At 58.3% G+C, this 22,724-nt stretch overlaps 1 protein-coding gene across 1 annotated transcript in view; it reads right to left on the bottom strand.

The window, feature by feature from the left end:
- The window catches only part of ATOH8 (atonal bHLH transcription factor 8), a 31,223-nt gene extending 18,021 nt beyond the window's left edge, over positions 1-13,202 (bottom strand). Inside the window, exons 1-2 of the mRNA XM_028131785.2 lie at positions 12,328-13,202; positions 4,817-5,008 (exon numbers count right to left, since the gene is read on the bottom strand). Of these exons, the coding sequence (XP_027987586.2) occupies positions 4,817-5,008; positions 12,328-13,083 (948 nt within the window). The 5' untranslated portion in view covers positions 13,084-13,202. The remainder of the gene's footprint in view (positions 1-4,816; positions 5,009-12,327) is intronic.
- Positions 13,203-22,724: the final 9,522 nt, after the last annotated feature.

The raw sequence follows: 22,724 nt of genomic DNA, 5'->3' as shown, positions 1-22,724 counted from the left end.
GGACTCTGTGGGCTTTGAAAGCAAATGGTATTTAACTCAACAGCTTGGCTGGCGGACTTGGAAACACAACCTCCTCTCACCCAGCGCACTTCCATTGGGGCGGGCAGGCCAGGAAGCGGCGAGAGCCCGGACACCTCTCTCACCGGGTGACCCTGGGCCAGTTCCTGGGGCCCGCACCTGGCTGTCATTCTCTGTGCGGTGGGCACGCCAGCACCGAGGCTGCAGGGCTGGCAGGAGGAGTCGGTGGGGGGAGTGTCGGAAGCAGTAAGCACCACGCCTGGCACGGAACCCAGGCTCTGAGGGCATCAGGTGAGCTCAGCGTTCTGGGGCGCGTGGCACTGGGGTCTCCACAGTCTCTGGGGGGGACTTTGCTGTCCTGTGACGGGCAGAGGGGCACGTGAGTAACGCATTTCGTCACGTGGACAGCAAAAGGGGCTGCGGAGACCTCAGCTCAGAAGTCTACCTGGAAAGGGCCTTAGAAATCACTTCCAGCAACAACTCACCCGACAGAAGGGGAGACGGAGGCCCTAAGAAGGTGACTATGTACACGGCAGGTGGGGACGGAGCCAGGACAGGGGCGCGCTGGGGGCACAAGAGGCCCTGCACACGGAGGGGGTGGGTGCTCTGGAGACTCTGCTCGCACACTCAGGGGCTCGGGAACAGCCCTCTGGCGGGCTGGGCTCAGCCACCCAGACGGTAAGCAGCCCTTCGGATCCCACGGACCCCGAGCCCCACACCAACCTGCCACCTCAGCTTGATCCCAGGCCTGAAGCTACAGACGTCGGCACCCGAGACATTCTTCCCAAGAGGAGCCAGGCCACTCTCACACTTGCCCAGAGCACGAAGGGCCTCCCCCGCCCAGAGGTCGGCAGGAAGAGGAAGGCAGGAGCAGCGGGGGCGGCGGGAGCAGCGGGAGCAGTGTGAGAAGCATCCCCAGGCCCCACAGAGCCAGCCTTTCCCTGACGGTGCCGGCTACAGTCACGTGGCTCGGGGACCCTAATCACTGTCCAGGCCTCTGCCCAAGCCCTTAATTCAAGGCATCAGGATTCCTCTTCTCTCTCCCCATCTCCAACCCGGGGCCTGAGAGCAACTTGAGTGCAGGAACTTACTGGCCTAAACTATGCCATCCATGCTAGTAGCTGTCGCTGTTGTTAATACTCAGTGGCTGAACATCACTGGAAGGGGTGCCCTGGATTGTTGGGAGAGACTGAGGGAGATAGAGACAGAGAAACATCAGTGTGAGAGAGAAGCATCAACAGGTTGCCTCCCCCAGGCTCCTGGACCCGGGATCAAACGCAAAACCTGGGTATGTGCTCTGACCAGGAATTGAACCCGCCACCTTCTGGTGCATGGGATAATGCTCCGGCCAACTAAGTCACACAGGCCAGGACCCCTCCCCTCCTTCCCCTCACCACCTCTCCACCCCCCACCCCCCGCCTTCGTCCTCCTCCTCCTCCTCCTCCTCCTCCTCCTCCTCCTCCTCCTTCTACTCCTCCTTTTCCCCCCTCCTCCTCCTCCTTCCCCTCACCACCTCTCCCCTCCCCCCTCCTCCTCTTTCTCCTCTTTCTTCATCTCCTCCTTTTCCTCCTCCTTTTCCCTCCTCCTCCTCCTTCTCCTCCTCCTCCTTTTCCCTCCTTCCCCTGCTACTCTTCCTCCTCCTCCTCCTCCTCCTCCTCCTCCTCTCCTTCTCCTCCTGCTTCTCCTCTTCCTCAGTTCCCAGGAGTTGCTGCTTTAAAAACAGGAGCTGCAGAAACATGGCCCAGAGCCAGGTGCTTAAAGTGCATTATCTCTGGCTGCAGCCGGAGTCAGAACTGAGCTCTCCAGGGCCCTTCAACTCCTCCCGCCTGTCTCTCTACTGGGCGGCCTCTGACATGGGCCTCTGCACTACTGGGGCTTCCACACGGGGCTCTGAACCCCCAAAAGCACATCCTGCGAGGACTCACCGACCAAGGGATGCGGTCCCCGAAAGGTCTGGGATGGGGAAAAGGATGCGCCTGCGGCTCAGGGGCGAGCCGGGTTCACTTTAAATCCCATTCTTAACACACGACTGGAGGGACGGCAACCGTCAGAACTGCAAGGGATTGCAGGGGACCTGAGCGCCACCTCTCCGGGAGGCACCCTGAGAGGATGGCCCAGCCTTCTGGGCACAGCAGCTGTGAGGGAGCGTCCTCACGTGGGACAGCTCAAGTCTCCACCGACCGCCTCAGAGATCATCACCATCCGGCTGCCATTTATCCAGGACTTTGTTTGAGCCCATCACTTACATCGACACGTCTTCCAGTTTCTTCCTATCTTTGCTTTCGCTCTACCTCATGAGGATGTAAGCCAGGCTCCTTCCCATGTCCAAACCCTCAGTGGCTGCAGGGGAGGGGGTAACAGGGCCTTGATCTGAGCCCCAAATCCATACCCTCTGTCTACAGGGACTATGGAGGGTAAAGCCCGCTCTGCCCATCACAGTGCCCATGTGCTCAGCATAGAATTCCCCAGTGTGCAACTTGTTGTAGGTGCTCAATAAACACTGAATGAATGAATGAATGAATGAGTGAGTGAATCTGTAGAGACACCATACCCCTTGGTTTGGTTAACAAAACAGAGGCCTACTCCAGCCACTCAGGTCCACTGGGCAGGTCACCTGGGAACTCACACACCTGCATGGTGACAGAGACGCAGGAAGGCGCAGCAGCAGGCGTGGGGGGGGGGGTTCTGTGAGCCCCCAACCTGTGGGGACAGAATGCTGGGCCTGAGAAGCCCTAGGAGGTCCCACAGCGCCGGGACCCTGTCCTGTCCTCCCATCTAAGTCCTCTTGGCAGTGGTGTCTGCCCAGGCCCAGCACTTGGGAGACGGCAGCCCAGGACAGCCTGCCTGGTGGGAGGGTGATGCAGATTGCACGCTGCTCAGTGCCCTTCAGAGGTGAGGCACGACCTCCTCTTGGAGAGTCAGACCGGAAAGGACCTTAGAAATCGCTGATGATTTATCATCCCTGTCCCTGTTTATCAACAAGAAAACTGAGGCTCAAAATGGTGAAGAAATGGGTCTAAGATGACACAGCTGGCAAGTGGCAAGCCAGGACTTTGAAGTCAGAGCTGTTGGATGCTCTTAACCACAATCTTCCACCTCAGTCTCCCAATCTGGACAATGGGGAGGTTGGACCCGATGGTCTTTAATGTGGCTTAGATTTGAGGTGATTTCAGGGGAAACCAAAAGCTCTTCTCCCCTGGGCTTCTTCACCCCACCCTCCCTTCTTTCCTCACCTTCCAGCGTTGGCCTCCTCCCCAGCCCAGGACACTGCTCCAATCTAGGAACAGGGAAGGGAGGGGCTGAGAGGGGAGGAATTGGGGGTGGAGGGTGGGGAACAGGAGCAGAGATGGAGAAAAGATGCCTGCCCACTTTGTCCCTCCAGCCCTCCAGACTGGCGAGTGCCAGGGGAAGTTCACAGACAGTTTACAAACCTCCTTTGTCACAGGGCGCTGCACGGAGCCATCCATCACGCCCTTCATTTACCCGCGTCCCTTTCCAGTGGGAAGCCGCCCTGGGAGCAGCCTAGCCACTGGCACTTCCTCTCTCACCCACTTGCTGAAGATTTCATCTAATTGGTCCGTGCTAATCACTCCCAGGAATGCAATGTGCAATTATCACAGCAGCACGGCTGGCTGCGAGGACATGCCGTGACCTCCCCGTGTAGGCAGGAGGGTCCATGGAGGGCCCCTAGCTATGGGGCCCAGGGCCCTCTGGGAAACTTGGAGAACCCCCCAGGGAGGACGTGCTGGGAAGGGGGAGGGGGAGTGATGGTCAGGGATAGGGGGAGGGCAGGCCAGGAAGGAAGGAACCATGGAGGGTGCCAGTTACAGCTCCCCACCCTCCTCACGGATGTAGACTCTCCCTCTAGCCTCGTGGGAACAGAGTCCGGAGGGTTTCCATAAACCTTGCTTGGCACTGCCTGGCCCTGGCCCCCAACTGGAAATGCTGGAAGCACAGGCCATCTGGGAACCAGTTATGCCCAACACCGTTCCTCCAGCACAAGTTTCTCCAAACACCAGGCTTTGTGCAGGCTGTTCCCTCTGCCTCATCCGCCTGGTGGCCTCCTGGTGTCCTGCTGGTCCCAGCTCAAACACCACTTACACTGAGATGCCCTTTCAACGCCCTTGGGCAGGAGAGGTACCTGTCCCTCCTCCGCCTGGCCTTCCACAGCCGCTAGCACAGGCCCTCACCGCACTGCCCTGCCCTGCTCTACCGGCCGGAGGGGCTGACCATCCTGTGAGGTGCGTAGGGGCTGGGACCATCTGTTTATCATCTTTATGGTCCTGCCCAGCATACTCAGACTGGGGCTCAGCAAACCCCTCCAGAAGGAATGAGTGAGAGAGTGAATGAATATTATCTGCCTTCATGCACAGCCTCAGATAACCCACAGGCCAAGTCCGTTTCCCAAAACATGCCCAAGGGTTCTCGGGGCTCTCCTCTGCTCAGGGGATCCCATCCTGATGCAGCTTCCATCAGGGCCCACGTGGGGAATCAGCACCAGAGCACAGAGGCTGAAAGGGCTTCAGAGACAAACTGCCCTCTTTTCGGTGATAAGCAGACGCAGGCCCAGAGGCCCGGGGTGGCTGTCCAAGGTCCCCAGCAGCCCATTACCAGGAGTGGGGTCACGTGCTAATCCCAGGGCCGTGAGGAGCTCTGAAGCTGGGGCGACCCCAGCAAAGCTCCAAAGAGGCGGATCTCACTGGCCCTTTGGAAGCCTGGGTGAGTGTGGGCACCCCAAGCTCCTGTCCCCCCACCCTTAGCCTCTCCCAGAGGCTGCTGCCCGAGCGGTGGCACGTACCTTGCGCTTCTTGGCACGCCCCTCGGCCTGCAGGGTGCGGGTGCAGCGCTGCACACACTCGGAGAAGCTGAGGTTGCTGCGGTCGGCGCTGTAGTCAAGGTCAGCCAGCCGGGCCAGGGACAGGATGTAGTTACAGGCGATCCTCAGGATGGCCAGTTTGGATAGCTTCTGCCCATACGAGTAACACGGCACCTGGTGGGCGAGAAGGCGTCAGGAGGAGCTGCCGGGGCCTCTGCAGAGCATGACCCCGTGGGGCAGCGGGCCAGGCAGGCGTGGGGCTGCTCACAGTAACATCTGCACCACCTGCGAGGGACGGCTGGACAGCGGAGGCGGCCTGTCTAAGCCCTCAACCCGGGTTTTGGTCTCTGTTCTAAGCACCCGCACACACATCTCAGCTCATCCACTCACACACTCGGGGAAGTGTACACAAGAAACTGAGGCTCAGCTCATGCCCGAGAGCCGGTCTGAATGAAGCACAGTGTGTTCCCACCACGACAGAGCTCTGTCCCAACCTCCCCGAGAGGGATCTCTCTGAGAGAACAGACACTTCTTATCAGCTCTGATATTCCTTCCTTTCATTCATTCATTCATTCATTCATTCATTCAGTGAGGCTGGTTTTGCTAGGCACTTGAGGTTCTGACAATGAATAATGTGATTCCTACCTTCAAAACAGAGTCAGGGACTCTGGGAACGTACGAGAAGGAAACGTGACAGACAGTGCTCAGCAGGGAGGGCACACACATGGTGGGCTTTCTTTTTCTTCTCTCCTTTTCTCTGTGCCCTCTGAACCTGAGACACTGCTGGGCATACAACACGTGCATAATAAATACTTACAGCTCCAACCAGACCTGACACGTTTGTCAGTGACTCACCACCAACTGGACACTCAGTAATGGCAGCGGGATGTGTACCAGGGGAAGAGACGGAGCCTCTGATTTTTTGACACTGTCACCAGCGTTTGGGCTGCACGAGCAGACACCTACGAGGCCCGCAGCAAGGCCTGTGCTGTAATGTGGGAAGGTCACCACGAGTCGCCAGACAGGGCGCATCATCAGAGCCACCGCGGCCACGAGGCATCCTTCACCTGGACGGCCCCCGTACTCGCCCAGCCACCAAGGCTCCGGGTTTCCTCCCCTCTCTGGGCTCCAGGATCTATACGCAGCAGGTCTATCTGCCCCTGGTATCTGGTCCCGATACCCTCATCCCACAGAGAGGGGCCCCCATGGCACGTCCATTCAACAAGTATTTAGTGAGCACACACACACCCATGCCAGCTACTGTTCTAGGTCAGTGGATCTCTGCCGGGGACAATTGTGTCCCTTGGGGGACAGTGAGCAATGCCTGCAGACATTCTTGATTATCACTACTGGGGAGCAAGGGGGGGTTGCTACTGGCCTGTTGTGGGTAGAGGCTAATCATCCTACCATGCACAGGATCCTACGATGCCCCCACAGCAAGGAGCTACCCGGCCCAAATGTCAGCAGTGCTGAAGTGAGAGACCTTGTTCTAGGTCCTGGGGATAAAGTATGAACAAGATGGGCACCTCAGAGGGGTACGCTAAATGTAACATCCACTCTGACCTCACTTTAAACCTCACTTTGTCCAGGAGCTTTCTCTGACTGCACCCCCCCCCTCAACCATGAGGCTGAAGGTAAGGTGGGGAGGGGGTACGCCTGCCCTTGATAGTACTCCAATAGCGCCCCATCTGTCCTTCACTCCTCATTTAATGATCAGTCTCCCTGTAAGTGGGGAAGCCCCTGTCTGCAGAGCCCAGAGCAGGTCCTGCCCACAACAGGCACCTGAAAGGGTTTGTTGAATGAGAAAATGAATGAGCTCCCTCCATATTCACCAGGTGACTCCAGGATGTATAGAACTGGGCTCCAGAACCTTTCCTCATGCTGACGATGAGGATTTAGCTGTTAGGCCCAGAGCGTAAGCACACAGACCTCTTGGTCACCTGGTTCAGCTCCTGGCTCTAGCTCTTCCTGGCTATGGGGCCCTGGGCCAGTGGCAGAATCTCTCTGAGCTTTGGCGTCCTCGTCACCTTGCTAGCAGGACTGACCTCACAGCGTGGTAGGGAGTCAATGCGATGGCACAGGCACTGCCCAGAGGAGGGCCGGATACAGCTCAGCGGAACAGCACAGTCTCCAAAGAGAGGCTCCAGAGGGGGCGAGAGGCAGGAGACCCGCAGCCAGGACACAGCACCTGCTTGTCCCCTACCCCCTGGGGGTCCTGAGACGCCCCCACACCAGAAGCAAGGTTCGCTGTCACCTTTGAAAAGGCTCCAGCAGCCGAGGAGTCGCCCCTCACCAGACTAGGAAACCCGGGGAGGGGCAGGGAGGTGACAGAGAGAGCGCCAACTCCCATGCATTTCCCCTTCCTACCTCCCACTCCCAGCCTGGCCGCAGCTCCAAACCCATCCAAGAAAAGCCGGCAGAACAATGCACTTTGCCTGTTCCCGACCAGAGGCCAGAGAATCCTGCTTTATCAACACGAACAAATAAACAGGTCTGTGGGACAGAAAGGTGCCTGAGAGTCCTGAGACAGGGCAGGCACCCCAGGGAGGGCGTGCCCGCCCCGCGGCCCCGGACAGGTCTGTGACACAGGCCCTCGCGCTGTGTCCATCGGAGGCCATGCTGGGAGTGATTCAGCTCTGCGAGCCCTTGGCCCTTGAACAGCTGGCTGCCCTGCCAGTTGGGAGCAGGGATCTCGGGAGGGCTCTGCACGTGGGATCCAGGGTGACTGCGCGAATACAGAGCAGCAGATAAGGTCAAGGCCGACCTAGGGGCTCCTGTGCCAGGTTCTGGGCCAGGTCTGTCTCAGATTTGCCACTCTGTCCCACTGCTTCTGTCAAAGTCCACGTCCAACAGGAAAACTACCGATTGAGCCCTGGTTGCATAGCTGGCACTGAGGAAGCTATTGATAAGGGGTTTTATCCCACTTAAAACCTTCCTCCCAGCCCGAGCTGGTCTGGCTCCGTGGATAGAGCGTTGGCCCGTGGACTGAAGGGTTGCAGGTTCGATTCCAGTCAAGGGCACATACCTCAGTTGCGGGCTCCATCCCCGGTACATGCAGGAGACAATCAATCAATGTGCCAGTGTTTCTCTCCCTCTGTCTCCCCCCACCCTCTCTAAAAATCAATGGAAACATATCCTCAGGTGAGGATTAACAAAAACAAAACTTTAAAAATAAATAAATAAATAATAGCCCCCCCCCCCCCCAAAAAAAAAAAAAGATTATTATCCCATCTGCACTTAAGGAAGCAGAGAGGTGACATATTGAGCCCCAGGTCACACGGCTAAGACCTGGTTGGAACCACACGCTTGTCTGGTGCCCAAGGAAGGCACATGGCCACCGGGCTCTCCCGGCTCCCACCACCAGAGGTGGCCATCTATGAGGCACCAAAGGCAACTTCTGGCCACCTCACTCCTCCTCCACCCCCTGCCCCGGTGGGGGAGGGGGCAGGGTGCTCCTCAGCTGACCTGGCTAATTCCAGGTCCTCCTGGTGCCTGATCTGCAGGATGAAGCACCTGGGCCCTGACAGCCCAGCTCGGAGGCGCCCCAGCCTGGGCAGCGACTGCAGAGTGAGAACCAATGGCAGGTTCCAGTTCTGGGAGGCCAAGGTCGGGAGGAAGAGCTGGTCTGACTGCCGGGCACTTACCAGCAGCGTGACTCAGAGCAAGTGCCTCAGTTTCCTCATCTGTAGAGTGGGGGGCTGGCAACCTCTGCCTACCCTCCAGGCCCCCTTGGACCAGGCCACCCCTTGCTGTTTATTGTGTTCTACTAAGGCAGGCAGAGAGCTGAGGATCGTGAACACAAAGCCTCCGTTCATCTTAAAACAGCCCCAAGGGATAGAAAGCATCACTTCCGCTTTACAGGAAGGAGCATTGGGTAGTGGAGGACCCTTAGCGGTGGGAGACTTTTTGGGTTTTGAACTCCCACCTGAGCTGGGCTTTTTCCAATGAGCCAGAAGGACCTGCTTGGAGGTTTGGATGGGCATCTACAGCACAAGGTGGGGAGGTGGGCAGGTCACCCTTCCAAGCTGCAGACGGAGAGTTCTGGGCTGATCCCCTGGGACCCCAGCCTTTGAGCATCCACAGTGAGTCCAGAGCCCAGCTACCCCGCCGCCTGCAGAGAGCCCCAGGGCAGTGGTCTGCCCATTCTGGCCGGAGGACACAGGACAAAGGAGGCAGCAGGGTGGCTTGGCTCCAACTCCCGAGACTGCCCAACTTCCGGGAAAGTAACGGGACTGCCTTGTGCTCGCTCCACAATAACTTTTCAGCTTCAGAGGAGCAAATTTGGGGGTTTTCATGAGGTCCCATATGCCCTCAGAACATTCCACCCACCCACCCCAAGCTGGGCCCTCTCCAGGCTCCAGGAAGCAGAAGAAAGTGAAAAGGGCACTGGGCTGGGCGCCTGAGGACCTGGCTCTACCCCTGGCCGTCCATTTGACCTTAGGCAGGTCCATAACCTTAGGGGACCTCCGTTTCCTCACCGATAAAAAGGGCACCGGAATACCTGCGACCTCAGAATGGAATCAATGTGGGCAAAGGTGGGAAGGTGCCACAGAGAAGTCAAGCCGAGAACCTACCCAATTCAGGAGGGGCCTGGAAGCCCTCTGGCCTCTGTGCCAGCTCCCACCCCCTTCACCCAGCCCAGACCCCCTCCGGGAAGCCCACCAAGACTCCTGACCCTACAGAGCTCCAACATCGCACACAGAACACAGCGTAGCAGCTGATTTCATTTGAAATCACTGTGTTAGTTGAGTGCAGACTTCCTGACACAAAGCCCCTCTAAACAGAGCGAGGTCCCTGTCAAGTTCTACTGAGAAAGGTCCTTTAAAATCCCAACTCTCTGCACAGCAACGAGGCTAGACCCTGAGCATTTGCGTCTTAGTAATTAAGTCATGGCCCCAGGGCCAGATAGTCCCAGGTACAAATCCTTGCTTAACCTCTCTGTAAGTGTCCTCGTCTGCAGCATGGGAAGATAGCACCGCAGATGCCCAACCACAGGCCCAATGCAACGAGGCTCCGAAGCTGCCGCCCTGGTGACTGTGGACATGGCTGGAGGGGTCTGACGCTGAGAGGTGCAGGGGTGAGGGCACCATCCCCACAGCCCATCCTGGGCCACCCTGAGCCCCCTTGGTGAGGATCCACGGGGAGACCCTAGGGGCAGCAGAGGAGGGGACCCAGGCCCCACCTACGTGGCGCCTCCTTCATGAAGAGGCACCTCAGCAAGTCCTGAGGGCTCGTCACTGATGCCTCAGGCCTCTGCCTGCCATTCCTCCGCCAAGGCTGAGGGGCTTCCTACTTTCGGGGGGCACAAGCAGTCTGCACACACGCCAGATGCCCCAAGGGTGAGCACAGTCTGTGAGCCAGAAGGTTCTGCCCCTCCCCTCACCCACCCCGCAAGGCCAAGCTTCCCCTTTGAGCCCCTCCCACCTGGCCCTGGAGCAGCCCTGCACATGGGCCAGGCCCAGCTGTGCACACATGGCCTTCACATGAGGCGTGGGGAGGGCCCTACGCAGCTGGGCTGGTGGCATGTGCTGAGGCCTGACCATCTGCCCTGCACACCCACCATCTTGGCCTCGCTGTCACGCACCCCCCAGACCAGAGGGCCCGGCCCCCATCTGCACCGCGATGGCTGAGCAGCCAGTCCCCCGTGCTCCCTTCCTGGTTGAGTGGGGTGGACAAAACAGGCTGGCTTCCTTGTGCTGAGGGTGGGCAGCTCTCGGGCAGTCAACAGCCTGAGGAGCAGGGCTGTCAAGAGCCTGGGCACTGGAGTGACTCGCTGACACCGACTCAGAGTCAGGCTCGGCAATGGCAGTGGCACAGACTGTGCAGGCTGCGGCTGCACCAGGCCACGGAGGCACCAGCACACTGGCGTCTAGTGAATGGCGTGCCAAGGAGGCGTGCAGTGCAAAACCTGCGAGGCTCCCATCACCTGGCATAAGCTCTCTGAACCCCCGTCTCGCCACCCCTAAAATAGTTTCTTCACTCTGAAAGAGGAGGCCCGCGGGAGAGAAAGGGCCCTGAACTGGCCGTCAAAGGACCTCAGTGCCAGCCCTGCCCTGCTACCCACCAGCTGTGCTGCTCTGGGCATGCGGCCCCCCCAATCTGGGAAGCAAGGTGAGCAGGTGGACAGCCTTCTGTCATCCTTCTGTCCTGAGAGGTGGGTTGCAGGACTCTAGGCTGCCGCCCTCCCTTGTCATTCAGAGGCAGGCTACTGACTGGCGGTGGTAGGACTGAATGCTCCACCGGGCCCGCTGCCCAGGGTCCCAACTGGCATGTGGCTCAGCCTGGTCTGGGTCAGCTACTTGACCCCCCCACCCCAATTCACTGAGCAAACATCTTACCCAAATCCGGGCGTGACACTTTGGCTCAATAGTCACAGGGCTTTTCCCCCCAGCAGTTCAATTCCCTGCCCGCGGATGGACACAGGCACCTCTGCCCGCCCCACCCACAGAAGGAAAAGCAGAGTGCGGTCCAAAAAGAAGATCATGTTTTCTGAACTGTTTTGTTGCTGGCGAAAGCCCAGAGAGGTTGAGTAACTTCCCTGGAGTCACACAGGAAGTCAGCTGCTGAGCAGGAAAAAAACCTGGCTACTCAAACCATCCACCCCTGCCCTTCTCCATTCCCTGTGCAGGTGGGAGCAGGGTGTACTAACCACCTCTTCTTAGATCTCCCTTCTCTCTGAGAAGATGAGAAGCCTAGAACCAGAGGGTAATCTTGTCTAAAAAGTGGAATTGGAAAACTGCCCTTCCCCTCCCATCCGCCGCAAGAGACACTGTGGGGTGAGAGCAACCCTCACCATCCCCAAACTGAGAAGTCCCTGACCTACCCCCAAACCAGGCTCTGAAGGTCCCCCAACGAACCAGTCCCTCAGCAGAACTGCCTGCCTCACCGGAGAATGGGGGGCAGCGGGGGAGGGGATCCCCTGGGAAGGCCCTCAACAGCCAATTCTTGAGGCCGCCCCTGGGGCGAGGGAGCAGGCTTGTAGCCCGCGGCATTAAGAACACCAGGGCAAGGGGTGCAGAGCACAAAAGCAACCTGAGTGTAGGGGCATCCTACACTCAAAAGCCTGAAGAGGTGTTCTCCCCTTCCCCGACCGAGACAGATTCCCACATTCCTCCTTTCCACTCCCCACCGCTCCCAAGGAACTCCGGAGACACATCCTCGCTGTCATAAAAGTTAACTACGAGTGCTGAAGTCTGACGCGCAGGCAGGGTCACCCCGCGGGGAGGGGAGGGGAGGGGCGGGGCGGGGACGACCAGAGCATGCCTTAGGGGGACCTTCACCCCCCACTTTGCAAACTAAGAAACGTACCAACGCCGTAGCAAAGGTCACTACTCCAGGGGGACCCAAACCTGTCTGGGTCCTGGGGCCCCCCGGGCGGGGACAACTTGCCCCTCACAAACACCCCTACCCTCCGTAAGTCCCCCGGGCACTCACCCACCCACTCGGGCACTCTTCCCCGGGCGCAGGGAGAATGTGCGGCCGCGAGCCGGTACCTGCTTCCGCAGCGCCTCGAAGGCTGCGCTGATGGTGTGCACCCGCGTCCGCTCCCGGGCGTTCGCCAGGAGCCTCCGGGTCTGCTGCAGGGCTTTGATCTCCGAGGAGGCGGCCGTGGCTTCGCCGGGCCGTTTCCTAGGCGACGCGGAGGAATCCGGATGGTTATTGTAAATTACGTGTGAAATTGACGAGTAGGAACTTTCCCCGGGGCGCGTGGGGGGCGCAGGGCGCACTGAGGTCTCCGGGGGCGCAGGGGGCGCGGAAGGCATTGGGCGGGCAGGCGGTGCGCACAGCAAGATGCGGGGACGCAGGCCAGGTTCCCGGAAAGGCTGTACCTCCGGACCCCCAGGTACCTGGCCCTGGGGTGCTGGAGGCGGCGGCGGCGGCGGCGGCGTGGGGAGTCCTGGACCCACAGCGCCCAGGGAGAAGCCGCGTTTCCGCGCGTCCAAGACCTCTGGCGCCCGGGCGCCCCCGCGCTCCCCAGCAGTGTCCGGGCCTCCACCTGAGGGAACAGCCGGCGCCACTGGGGCTGGCACCGGGGTCGGGACCGGCTGCAGCCGCTGGGTCCTGTCCCGCAGCCCGTTGGTGGCAGTGGCGCCTAGCTCGGGCACTTCCAAGTCCAATCGGAAAGTTTTATAGCCATTCGCGCGCCGCGCCGGCTCCTTGCCTTTCCGCTTGAGCTTCTTGAGGCCGTTCAGCTCCTTCACGCACACGGTCTTCCACGGCCCGTCCTCGAGAACTGGGATGTGCTTCATGGCGCGGGCAGCGCGCGAGGCAGAGGCGTGGGGCTGCCCGGGACGCGCGCCCGCCGCGCTCGCTCTGCACGCGGCGCCCGGCTCTGCCCGGTGGCCGTCGCTCTCGGCGCCTCGGAGGCTCGCGCTCTCCCCTGCTCTCACCCCCCTCCCTCCCGCCCTCTCTCCTCTCTCTCTCTCTCTCTCTCTCTCTCTCTCTCTCTCTCTCTCTCTCTCCTCTCTCCCCCGCGCGCGGGGCAGCTGCGCCGCCGGCTCCGCGAAGCTGCCGGGCAATCCGTTCCCGGAGCGCTCAGAGTGTCCTCTGAAGTCGCGGCCGCAGTGCCAGCATTTCTGGAGCACGCCCGCTGCGCTCCATCTGTGTTTGTTTAGCCTCAGTTTACACAGAAGCCCAGTTCGCGAGATCAGTCAGCGCCGCCGCCCGGAGAGCAGGCAGCTCCCGCCGCCACCGCCTCCCAGCCCGGCCGCCCGAGCCGCGAGCGCCTTTAAAGAAACAGGAAGCATTTTTCAAAACAGCTGGGCTGCCGGCCGCCTCCTTTGTCCGCGTCCTCTCTACCTCCCCCCACCCCCACCCCTTCTGCCCAGAATCGGCCTCCCCGGGCTCTCCCTGCCCACTGCCTCCTCCACTTGGGAGCGCTGCTCTGTTCCAGAGGATGGTCAGCTCTCGGTAGAACTGCCCGAGCACGTGGTGTCGGGGCCCTTCGGCCCTTCCCCAAATCAGAACTGGGCCTTCTCCACCCTGCCCTTCGACTTCTCGGGGATGCAGCATCGAACTTCCGCACCTAGCACCTCCCGGTCCACCCCTCCACCCTAACTCTAACCCCGGGCTAGGAAAAAAACGGAACAGCAGCTTCTCCTGGAGTGGGTGGGGGCGAGGGGGATGGTCGATGCGGGGAGGAAAGGGCTCTGGAGTGTCCTGAGACCCGCACTCGCACAGCAGCACGACCTCTGTCTGCCACTTACTGGGGCAAGAAGGCCAGGGGCAGAAGGCTTAGGTGGTAGGGAAACTGAGGCTCGGAAAAGCAGTGTGCTTTCCCATAGTCGCACAGCAAGTCCAACAGGCCTTCCAAAGCCGAATTGGGTGCAAGCTTCGGATTTAACCAGACCTAGCACCTGTGAGAATCTGCAGTTACCTCACCCCCAGCAACCCGCCGGGCCGGGATCTGCTCACCTACGAAATGTGGAGAGCATCAATGCCTAAGTCACTGCCTTACTGCGAGGAACTAAGTACCGGGCACCAAGGAGATAGTGGTCAAATGGTAGCTTTGGTTAATATTATTCATAAGAGGCAGACTAGCTCTGAGGGGCAAGTTTTCTGGGCTCAAAACCCAGCTCTGTTCCTTACAAACTGAGTGACCTTGGGCAAGTTACCGACCCTCTCTGTGCCTCTAAGGCTACCTTCCTCCCGAGTGCTTGTGAGGCTTCATTGAACGTGGGTGTGCAAACCACTCGGAGCAGTGCCCGCGGTTATTGGGCCAGACAACTCCCCAGGCCCTCAGTTCTTTATGCCATTCCACTGGAGATCCCGGAAAGAAGAGGTCAAACTAGCAGGCTCTCCTCCCAGACCCACATCCCGAGGCTGCCCTACAGAGCCAGCACAGGGCTTCACTCCTCCGGGGACCCTTCTGTGGCGGCTCCTCCTCAGCACAGCGGTGGTTGTTCAAAGCAGTTTGGAAAGAGAAGATGGACCCTTGACCTGGCCTTGGGCTCTGGCCTCTGCCCCCACTGGGATCTTCATCTTTGTGGTTTCAGCCCTGCACTCCCACCCCCAGACCGGGTGGCAGTTTTCCTGTGAAAATGCAGGGCCCACACACTGTCCAGAGTCCAGGGGAGAACCAGAGCATGCCACAGGGGGACCTTCACCCCCACTTTGCAAACTATGATGCCTACTAACGCAGTGGCAAAGGTCACTGCTCCAGCGGGTCCCAAGCCTGCCTGTGGCATACAGAATCCTGGGAGGTAGGATGGGGTCTGGGCAGAAGGTTCGGGGGGCCAGGAGCATAGAGCTGGGACTGGGAACCCGAGAGGGGTCGTGGCTTTTCAACCATTGAGTCCCACGACCCTGGGCCAGACATTCCATCCCACGGGGGTTCTTGTTGTCTCATCTGACCTTGAGAATATTTCTGTCCAGCCAACCTCTCAGAGTAGTTGGGCCAGTGAAAGGAGATCATGGATGTAAAAGGACTTCGACATGAGGCTTCAAACGTACACGCACACATCCACATCCCCACAGGGACACACGCGGAGGAGGCAGGCAGTTTTCTGATGATAGTAAATGCAAAGCCTCATTCTTTCCACTGAGATGGGTTCCAGCATCATCGTGCGTTTGCTCCTCGAGGCCCCTCCTTCCCTGGACACACAGTGTCTTCCTGCACTTTATGTCCTGAAGGCCGGAGACCCTCATGCATGGCCTTTGCTCAAAGATCTCCCACACTCCCCTCTGCGGGGCACGCTGTTCCTCACCGTCTGGTGACAGTTCCATTCCCCGCCCCCCACACCCCCTCCTGTAAGCCTTGGCTGATCACCAGAGCCCCCTGTGGCCCCTGCTGGCCTCTGCACATGCTCACTCACAGGTATTGCTGCCACTTATCCTCCAGCGGGGGACCTGTCTGAGCTCCCCGGCTTGTAAGCTCCTGAAAGGCCTGCTGTTTCCTTCCTGTCTGCGCCCAGGGTCGGTGGCCAGGATACCTTTGCTGAAAGACAACCAGCCCGCATGCCCGTTACATTCTCCAGATCCCAAGCAGAGGCCCAGAGCCCAGCCTGCCCACTCCTCATGCATCCAGCCAGTCAGTGGCAGAGATGGGAGGCAGCCAAGCCTCCTCTCCACCTGCTAAGGTACTCGCCGAACCTCAGTTTCCCCCTCTGTAAAATGGAGACGATAGTAGTGTGCCTCACAGGGCTGGCATGAGGGTTAAATGAGGCTGCATGTAGCACGGGGCACAAAATAGAAGGAATAATGGCCTTCAGCACTCTTGTGGCACCAGGCGGTCTCACTCCGTAGCACAGATGCCCAGGCTCCGTCTAGCCCAGCACCTGCCCCAGACTTTGGGTGCAGTTGCAAGCTGGGGTATCCATGGCTTGGGGGAGGGGGCGTGTAGAAGTCTCTGGCAAAACTGAAAATCGTCCCTGAAGAGACTAGGCTACGTGCCAGGAAAATCACATGTCTTGGTTGAGTATTGAGGTCTTCTCATGCTTATCCGGAGCCCCTCACCCACTGCCCCAAAAGAGGAGGTGCTCCCTGAGTCCCATGACCCTGGGCCATCCATGGGGTCTCAGGAGGGGAAGGGAGAGGGTGGGAGTGGCCAGCTGTGCTGGGTGGAGGTAGAGTGGGATGCAGACCCGGCTCCAGTCTCCAGGGCATGCTTCTCCCCCCTTACCTTTCAGCCTCTCCTGCTGGCCAGATGTTGGCATCAGGCAGCCTAGGAGGAATCTGCTTTGCCACTTATCAGTTGTGTGGCCTTCAGCAAGCAGCCCCTTCACCTCTCTCAGCCCCGGCTTGTTATCTGGGCATTATCCTCTTAGTCATCAGATGGAATGGCATTTAGGGGAACAGGAGGCAATCTGTAATGGGCCCGAGTGATGTGAAGAGTCCCTGTTGCCAATCCCAGCCTGCCAGGTGGCAGACCTTCAAAGTCGGGTCTACCTGTCCACAGCCCCCTAGTCTGAGCTTCAAACCTGGGGCTTCTGATTCTGCCTCCTTGAGAAGTGGGAAGAGAGCCCAGCCAGGCAGCGCCCCCTGGTGGTATGACACTGCCGGGCCTGCACACAGCATTGTGGTCTCCGGCAAGGAACTGCTTGCTGACTGTGGAGCCAGGTTCGTGGCCCTGCAAGGACAGTAATATGGATTTCGTGGATTCATAGAGTTGCCAGGATGAAAAGGCTCTCGTGGTGCCAGGTGGTCTCACTCCCTGCTTGGTTTGGGATAATGCAAACCCCCCAAGAAAACATACACCCTACATCAGTGATGGCGAACCTATGACACGCGTGTCAGCACTGACACGCGTAGCCATTTCTGATGACACGCGGCCGCTGAGGCGGGCCACATGCCGAGGATGAAACATTTGCAAAATAATGTTTTTTCCTCAAAGTGACACACTACCCAAGTTATGCTCAGTTTTTTGGCAAAGTTTGACACACCAAGCTCAAAAGGTTGCCCATCACTGCCCTACGTGAAAAACATCCCCCACTGAATCAACGGTTTGAGGCTGGCATGATGGTGCCCTCGGAGGTTCCACAGCCCCTGAATGGCTGGTCCAGGGAACAGTAAGAAAACTAAAGAGGGAAGGGAAGGCAGTGGCTTCGGGCTTAAGCCACTGGGAGCAAATGCTAGAAAGCCAGGCCGTAATAGTGACTGCCACACAGGGAGAGATTTCACCAAATCCTTAGGACAACCCAAGGAGGTAAACCCATCCTGCAGGTAGGGAACGGAGCTCCTAGAGGGGAAGCCTTGCCAACAGAAAGGAAATAATGGAAGTGGCATTTGAACCCAAGCCAAATAGCTCCAAAACCTAAGCTTCGAACCCTGTGCTTCATTGCCACTAGCTGGGGGGGAGGGGGCGTATCCGGGCCACACATAGGCCTGGCCTGTTTGGCAGCCTGGCTGTCCATGCGTGTGCCGTGTGCTGCCAGCCTGGGGGAGCTCTCTGCTGCCCACCTCTCCACTGACGCCGCTGGCCTCCCTTGGACCAGCCGGTGCCCCCCTAGCTCCTTCCAGGAAAAGGTCTCTGGACATTCAAGAGTCTCAGGCGTATGGATCCCAGATCTTGGCATCCAGGCTGGTGCCACCGAACAGCACCTTCTGAGTATACATTTTTTTAAAAATATATTTTATTGATTTTTTACAGAGAGGAAGGGAGAGGGATAGAGAGCTAGAAACATCGATGAGAGAGAAACATCGACCAGCTGCCTCCCTTGCACACCCCCCACCGGGGATGTGCCCGCAACCAAGGTACATGCCCTTGACCGGAATCGAACCTGGGACCCTTCAGTCCGCAGACTGACGCTCTATCCACTGAGCCAAACCGGTTTCGGCAAGAACGAACGGCACCTTCTTGGCCAGGTGAGATGAAGCTCTACATCCCTGAATCCGGGGTCCCTATTTCTGATGTTCAGGTGGTTCCAAAGTGGGTGTGTCGCCCATGCGAGGCAGGGAGAACGAATAGAAAGTAGACTGGCAGAAGGAAACAGAAGGCATGTGATTGGCGCCCCCTGGAGGTGTACTTACAGCAGCCCTGGACAGGACCACCCATGGGAGGGAGCAGAAAGCAGAATACCGCCCGCCTGGTGGCCCCCAAGTGAGAGTACCCACACTGCACCGTTAACCATCAGGATGTTGGATCCAGAGGTGGTGCTGAGGCATCCAGGCCGGAAGCTCTTCTGGAAGCTCCTATGCTCCAATCTTCACTCTACCTTCCGCTATCCGTGTGGCCATGCCAAGTGCCAATTATGGAGAACGGAGTCTTTGGGGCCGGGACAGAGGCCAGATGAGGGTGCTACAGAAGGGAGAGAGGGAGGCCTCAGCACTCCTTCTCTGAGACCTGCGCGGTGCCCCTTCTCAGCAGTGCGCATGTTCTCTGCTGTGAATGGGGCAGGCTCCCTGCAGAGCGCATGTCTGCGGTGAGGGGCCGGGGGAAAGACGATGCTCAGTAAGCAACAGGAGGAGCCTGGCGTGATGAGCAGACAGGTGCCAGGTTTCCACACAGTTGGTCAGGTATACTGCTAAAATACAGGACATGTCATGTCATTCCTCTGCTCCAAACCTCCCAGGGACTTGCTACTTTTTCTCAGATGGGTTAGGAGATACCATCCATTTCTATTCTCCCAGCATCCCAGGGAGGTGGCGTCTATGCCTCCACCCCCGTGATCTGGGCTGACTAGCAACTACTTTGGCTAATGGAGCCGGCAGAAGTGGAAGCAATGCTGTGCTTTTCGGGGACTGGCTGATTCCTGCCACTTGGAGCCCTTAGTCACAGCACGAGAAGTGCCGGTTACTATGCTGGAAAGAGAGGCCACCTGGAGAACTCCATGGCGCCAGACCGGTGGGTGGAGCCTTCAGATGCCTCCGGCCCCAGCCTCTATCTGGTGGCAACCACGTGGGAGAACCAGAGCAAGAACCACCCAGCGGAGCCCAGTGAACCCACAGAACCATGGGAACAAATACTAAATTGCGTGTTAAGCCACTGCAGTGTGGGGTGGTTTGTTACGCAGCAGAGGCAAACGGGAACATTGGAATGGCAGCCAAAGTTGACCACTGGTCCCCCATTCCTCTCTGACCTCATCCCCTCTGCTCTTTCCCACCCCCACCCCCACCCATCACTCTGCTCCCACCACACTGTGCTCCTTTCCATGCCTCAGACCTACCCAGCAATTCCTCCCGCCTCAGGGCCTTTGCGCTGGCAGTTCCCTTTGCTAGAATGCACTACACCAGGTAGCCTCATGGCTCACTGCCTCACCAAGGTCTGGTGTTTCTATGTTACCTTCTCAGTAAGGCCGTCCCTCCCTGAACGCCCCACATAAAATTTGTACCCTCCCTCTTCAGTGTTTTCTACGTCTTCCCTATTTTAATTTTTCAAGCACTAACCACCATCACCTAACTATCCTGTATAATAAAGAGGTAATATGCAAATTGACCATCACTCCAACACACAAGATGGCCGCCCCCATGTGGTCAAAGATGGCTGCCCCCATGTGGACACAAGATGGCCGCCACAAGATGGCCAGCAGGGGAGGGCAGTTGTGGGAGATCAGGCCTGCAGGGGAGGGCAGTTGGGGGGGACCAGGCCTGCAGGGGATGACAGGGGTGATCAGGCCGGCAAGGGAGGGCAGTTAGGGCAATCGGGCCAGCAGGGGAGCAGTTAGGTGTCAATCAGGCTGGCAGGGGAGTGGTTAGGGGGTGATCAGGCTGGCAGGCAGAACTGGTTAGGGGCAATCAGGCAGGCAGGCAGGTGAGTGGTTGGGAGCCAGCAGTCCTGGGTTGTGAGAGGGCAGTTGGACATCCCTCAAGGGGTCCCAGATTGGAGAGGGTGCAGGCTGGGCTGAGGGACACCCCCTGCCATGCACAAATTTCATGCACCGGGCCTCTAATTAATATATATAGTGTATGTGTTCATTTGTTTGTCTCCCCATTAGAATGTCAGCTCCATGAGGGCAGGGATATTTGCCTGCCTTGCTCAATGCTTTTCCCTGGCCTCCAGTTCCCAGTACACAGTAGGCACTCAATAAGTACTTACTAAGTGAAGGAAGGCCCGCTGCTTGATTTAGATCAGGTAGGTCTTGCTCAGCTATTCAACCAGCCGCTCTGATAGAAGAAACCAGTGGATCCAGAGACAGTTAAATTGCGTCACAAGAACAGCTGTTCTGACCCCTGAGAACTGGTGGCCGTATGGAATTCACTCTCTTATCTCTGACTTTGGGTCTCCCTGGCTGATCAATGGAGTGGAGCCAATAAGTGCTAATCAATAGCCGTTCGTTCATTTGACAGATGTTAGGCTGAGCCTTACATGGGACTAAGGCAGGAAAACCAGGTGTCTCCTGTCAGGAGCTCAAGCGCTGAGGAAGATGATTCCCATCCCCAACTGGGTCCGCCTCTGCCAGTTCAGTGCGCATGTGTAGAACGCCACTGAGGCTGGGGGTGCAGCTGTGGGTGAGCACGAAGCTGCCCCTGGGAGCTGAGACTCAGGGGAGGAGACGCGGTGCCCCCACGCCGGGTCCAGGAGAAAGACAATTCAAGTCAGACCAGGACAGGGTGGTGCACGCCGCAGGGGGCACTGGGGGAATTCCGAGTGTGGAGCTCTGAGTGTAGAGACTTCCGGAAGAAGGGCATTTGGCCAGGCAGACCACTTCCCTGACAGATGCCTGGCTTGTCCCCCCTCCCCCCCCCCCCGCCCCAAGCCTCTGCTGCTATGTCACCTCCTCGCCAAGACCTCCCCTAAACGCCCATTTACAACAGAACCGCCAGGCCTTTGCATCATGCCATGGTCCGTGTTGCCACCCGAAGGAGGTGGGGAGTGCAGGGAGGAGCCGTTGGCCCAGTGCCGGTTCTTCCCATTGTCAGGTAAGACGGCAGGAGAGAGGAGCGGGCGCAGGGCGCTGCCTGCGCTGTGGAAGGTTTGCTAAGAAGCGACAGGATGCCTCAGGAAGACCTGTCCATGGAGGCACACTGCAAGCCAGGTGGTGCTGGGCAAACTCCCCCTAAGGAGGTAGGGAGGGCTGCCCAGAACCAGCCACGTCTCGAAGCCTCTGCTGACCAGCACCCGACTTTCCCTGCCTTCTCCCCCTGACACTAACTGCCCCCTCATTCCTTCCTTCCGGTGGCTTCTGACCGGAGGCCCAGAGCCTCTGCTGTTCTCTGCTCCTCTTCCAGGCCCCGTGGGTTCTGTTTCAGCAAAACCGTGTTATCCATCATATGAACTTACTGTTGTTCCTGTGAATTTCATCACCTTTGTGGTTTTGTTTATTAATTTATTCATTTGTTTTGGGTTGCAGTCACATCAAAATTAAAAGTCGAAGGCATAATTATATCCTAGGGATGGGGACAGTGTGTTGCCTGTTAAGACAGGGGCACATATCACTCCGGCTCGAGGAGCTTGGCAAACGCTCGCGGGATTTTCCTGCAGCGTGGACTCGCTGGTCTGGGTGTGAGAAATGCCTCCTCTTCCCGGGACCCGTTATGTGCCCTTCCCTCTGGCCCCTGCTTCCCTGTCTCCCAGCCCCTGCAAGCCTCAGTTTCTTCATCTATAAAATGGGGAGAGTGAGGAGCAAGTGAAGCCTACGTACCTCAGGCCCCTCCCATCCCTGGCCTCTTAGCATCTGTCTGTCCCTTCAAAATCCAGAGCACAGTGGGGAAAGGCACATCCCCTCTGAGGAAGAAAGCTCTCCTCCAGGTCTCGCCTCCCCTGCAGGCAGGACAAGCTCTCTCATGGAGCCAGCAAGCCCACTGGACCAGGGAAGCGGGCCCAGCCAGGGGGCGGGTGGGGAGCAAGGGGCTCATTTGGGCTTTGTTCATCAGGACCCAGTTGTCACCCAGCAACCTAATGAGACCAGGTTTAAGCCGTGATCTCCCGGGAGCCGTTACCCAGCCTCACAGACGCGCTCTGCGGCTCCATGTGAAACCAGCGTGTGATAACTTCTTCTTTATTTTATTTTAAGGAAAACAACTTTCCATTCCCCAAGGAGCACATTCCTTCGCTGTGAAGTATTCCCTACCCATCTCTCCCATTCCCTCAGAAAAGAAAGGGAACAAAAAGGCTTGGCTGCCTCTTCTGTGCAGGCTCCTCAAAAAAAACTATTTTTACGGCTCTTGAAAAAGTCCCCGCTGATGGCGGCCGCCGGAGAACAGGAGGGGGCAGGACGGAGCTGACGCAATGCACATTTATTAGCAGTGAGGAAAATTAATAAGGCACCGCTCAGCCCTGGCCCTGCTCAGGGGCAGCTCGGCGGACCTGGGAAGCCTCAGGGACAGCTGGCGATCTGGTGGTCTGTCTCCCGAGACACCCAATCAGTTGCAATTCTGAATCGGCACAGCTGGAGGGCCACTTGGAGATCACCGGTTGCCGAGAGGACAAATGCTTTTTATGACACGTGCCAAATCGAATTGATTGGCAGGGGCTGCGGGAAGCCCTGGGTTGAAAAGGATTCCGAGGCTGCAT

Source organism: Eptesicus fuscus, chromosome 16 (assembly GCF_027574615.1).
Source record: "Eptesicus fuscus isolate TK198812 chromosome 16, DD_ASM_mEF_20220401, whole genome shotgun sequence".
NCBI classification, from domain to species: Eukaryota; Metazoa; Chordata; class Mammalia; order Chiroptera; family Vespertilionidae; genus Eptesicus; species Eptesicus fuscus.
Note: the sequence above shows the minus strand (reverse complement) of the source record. Positions and strands in the feature narration are given on the sequence as shown.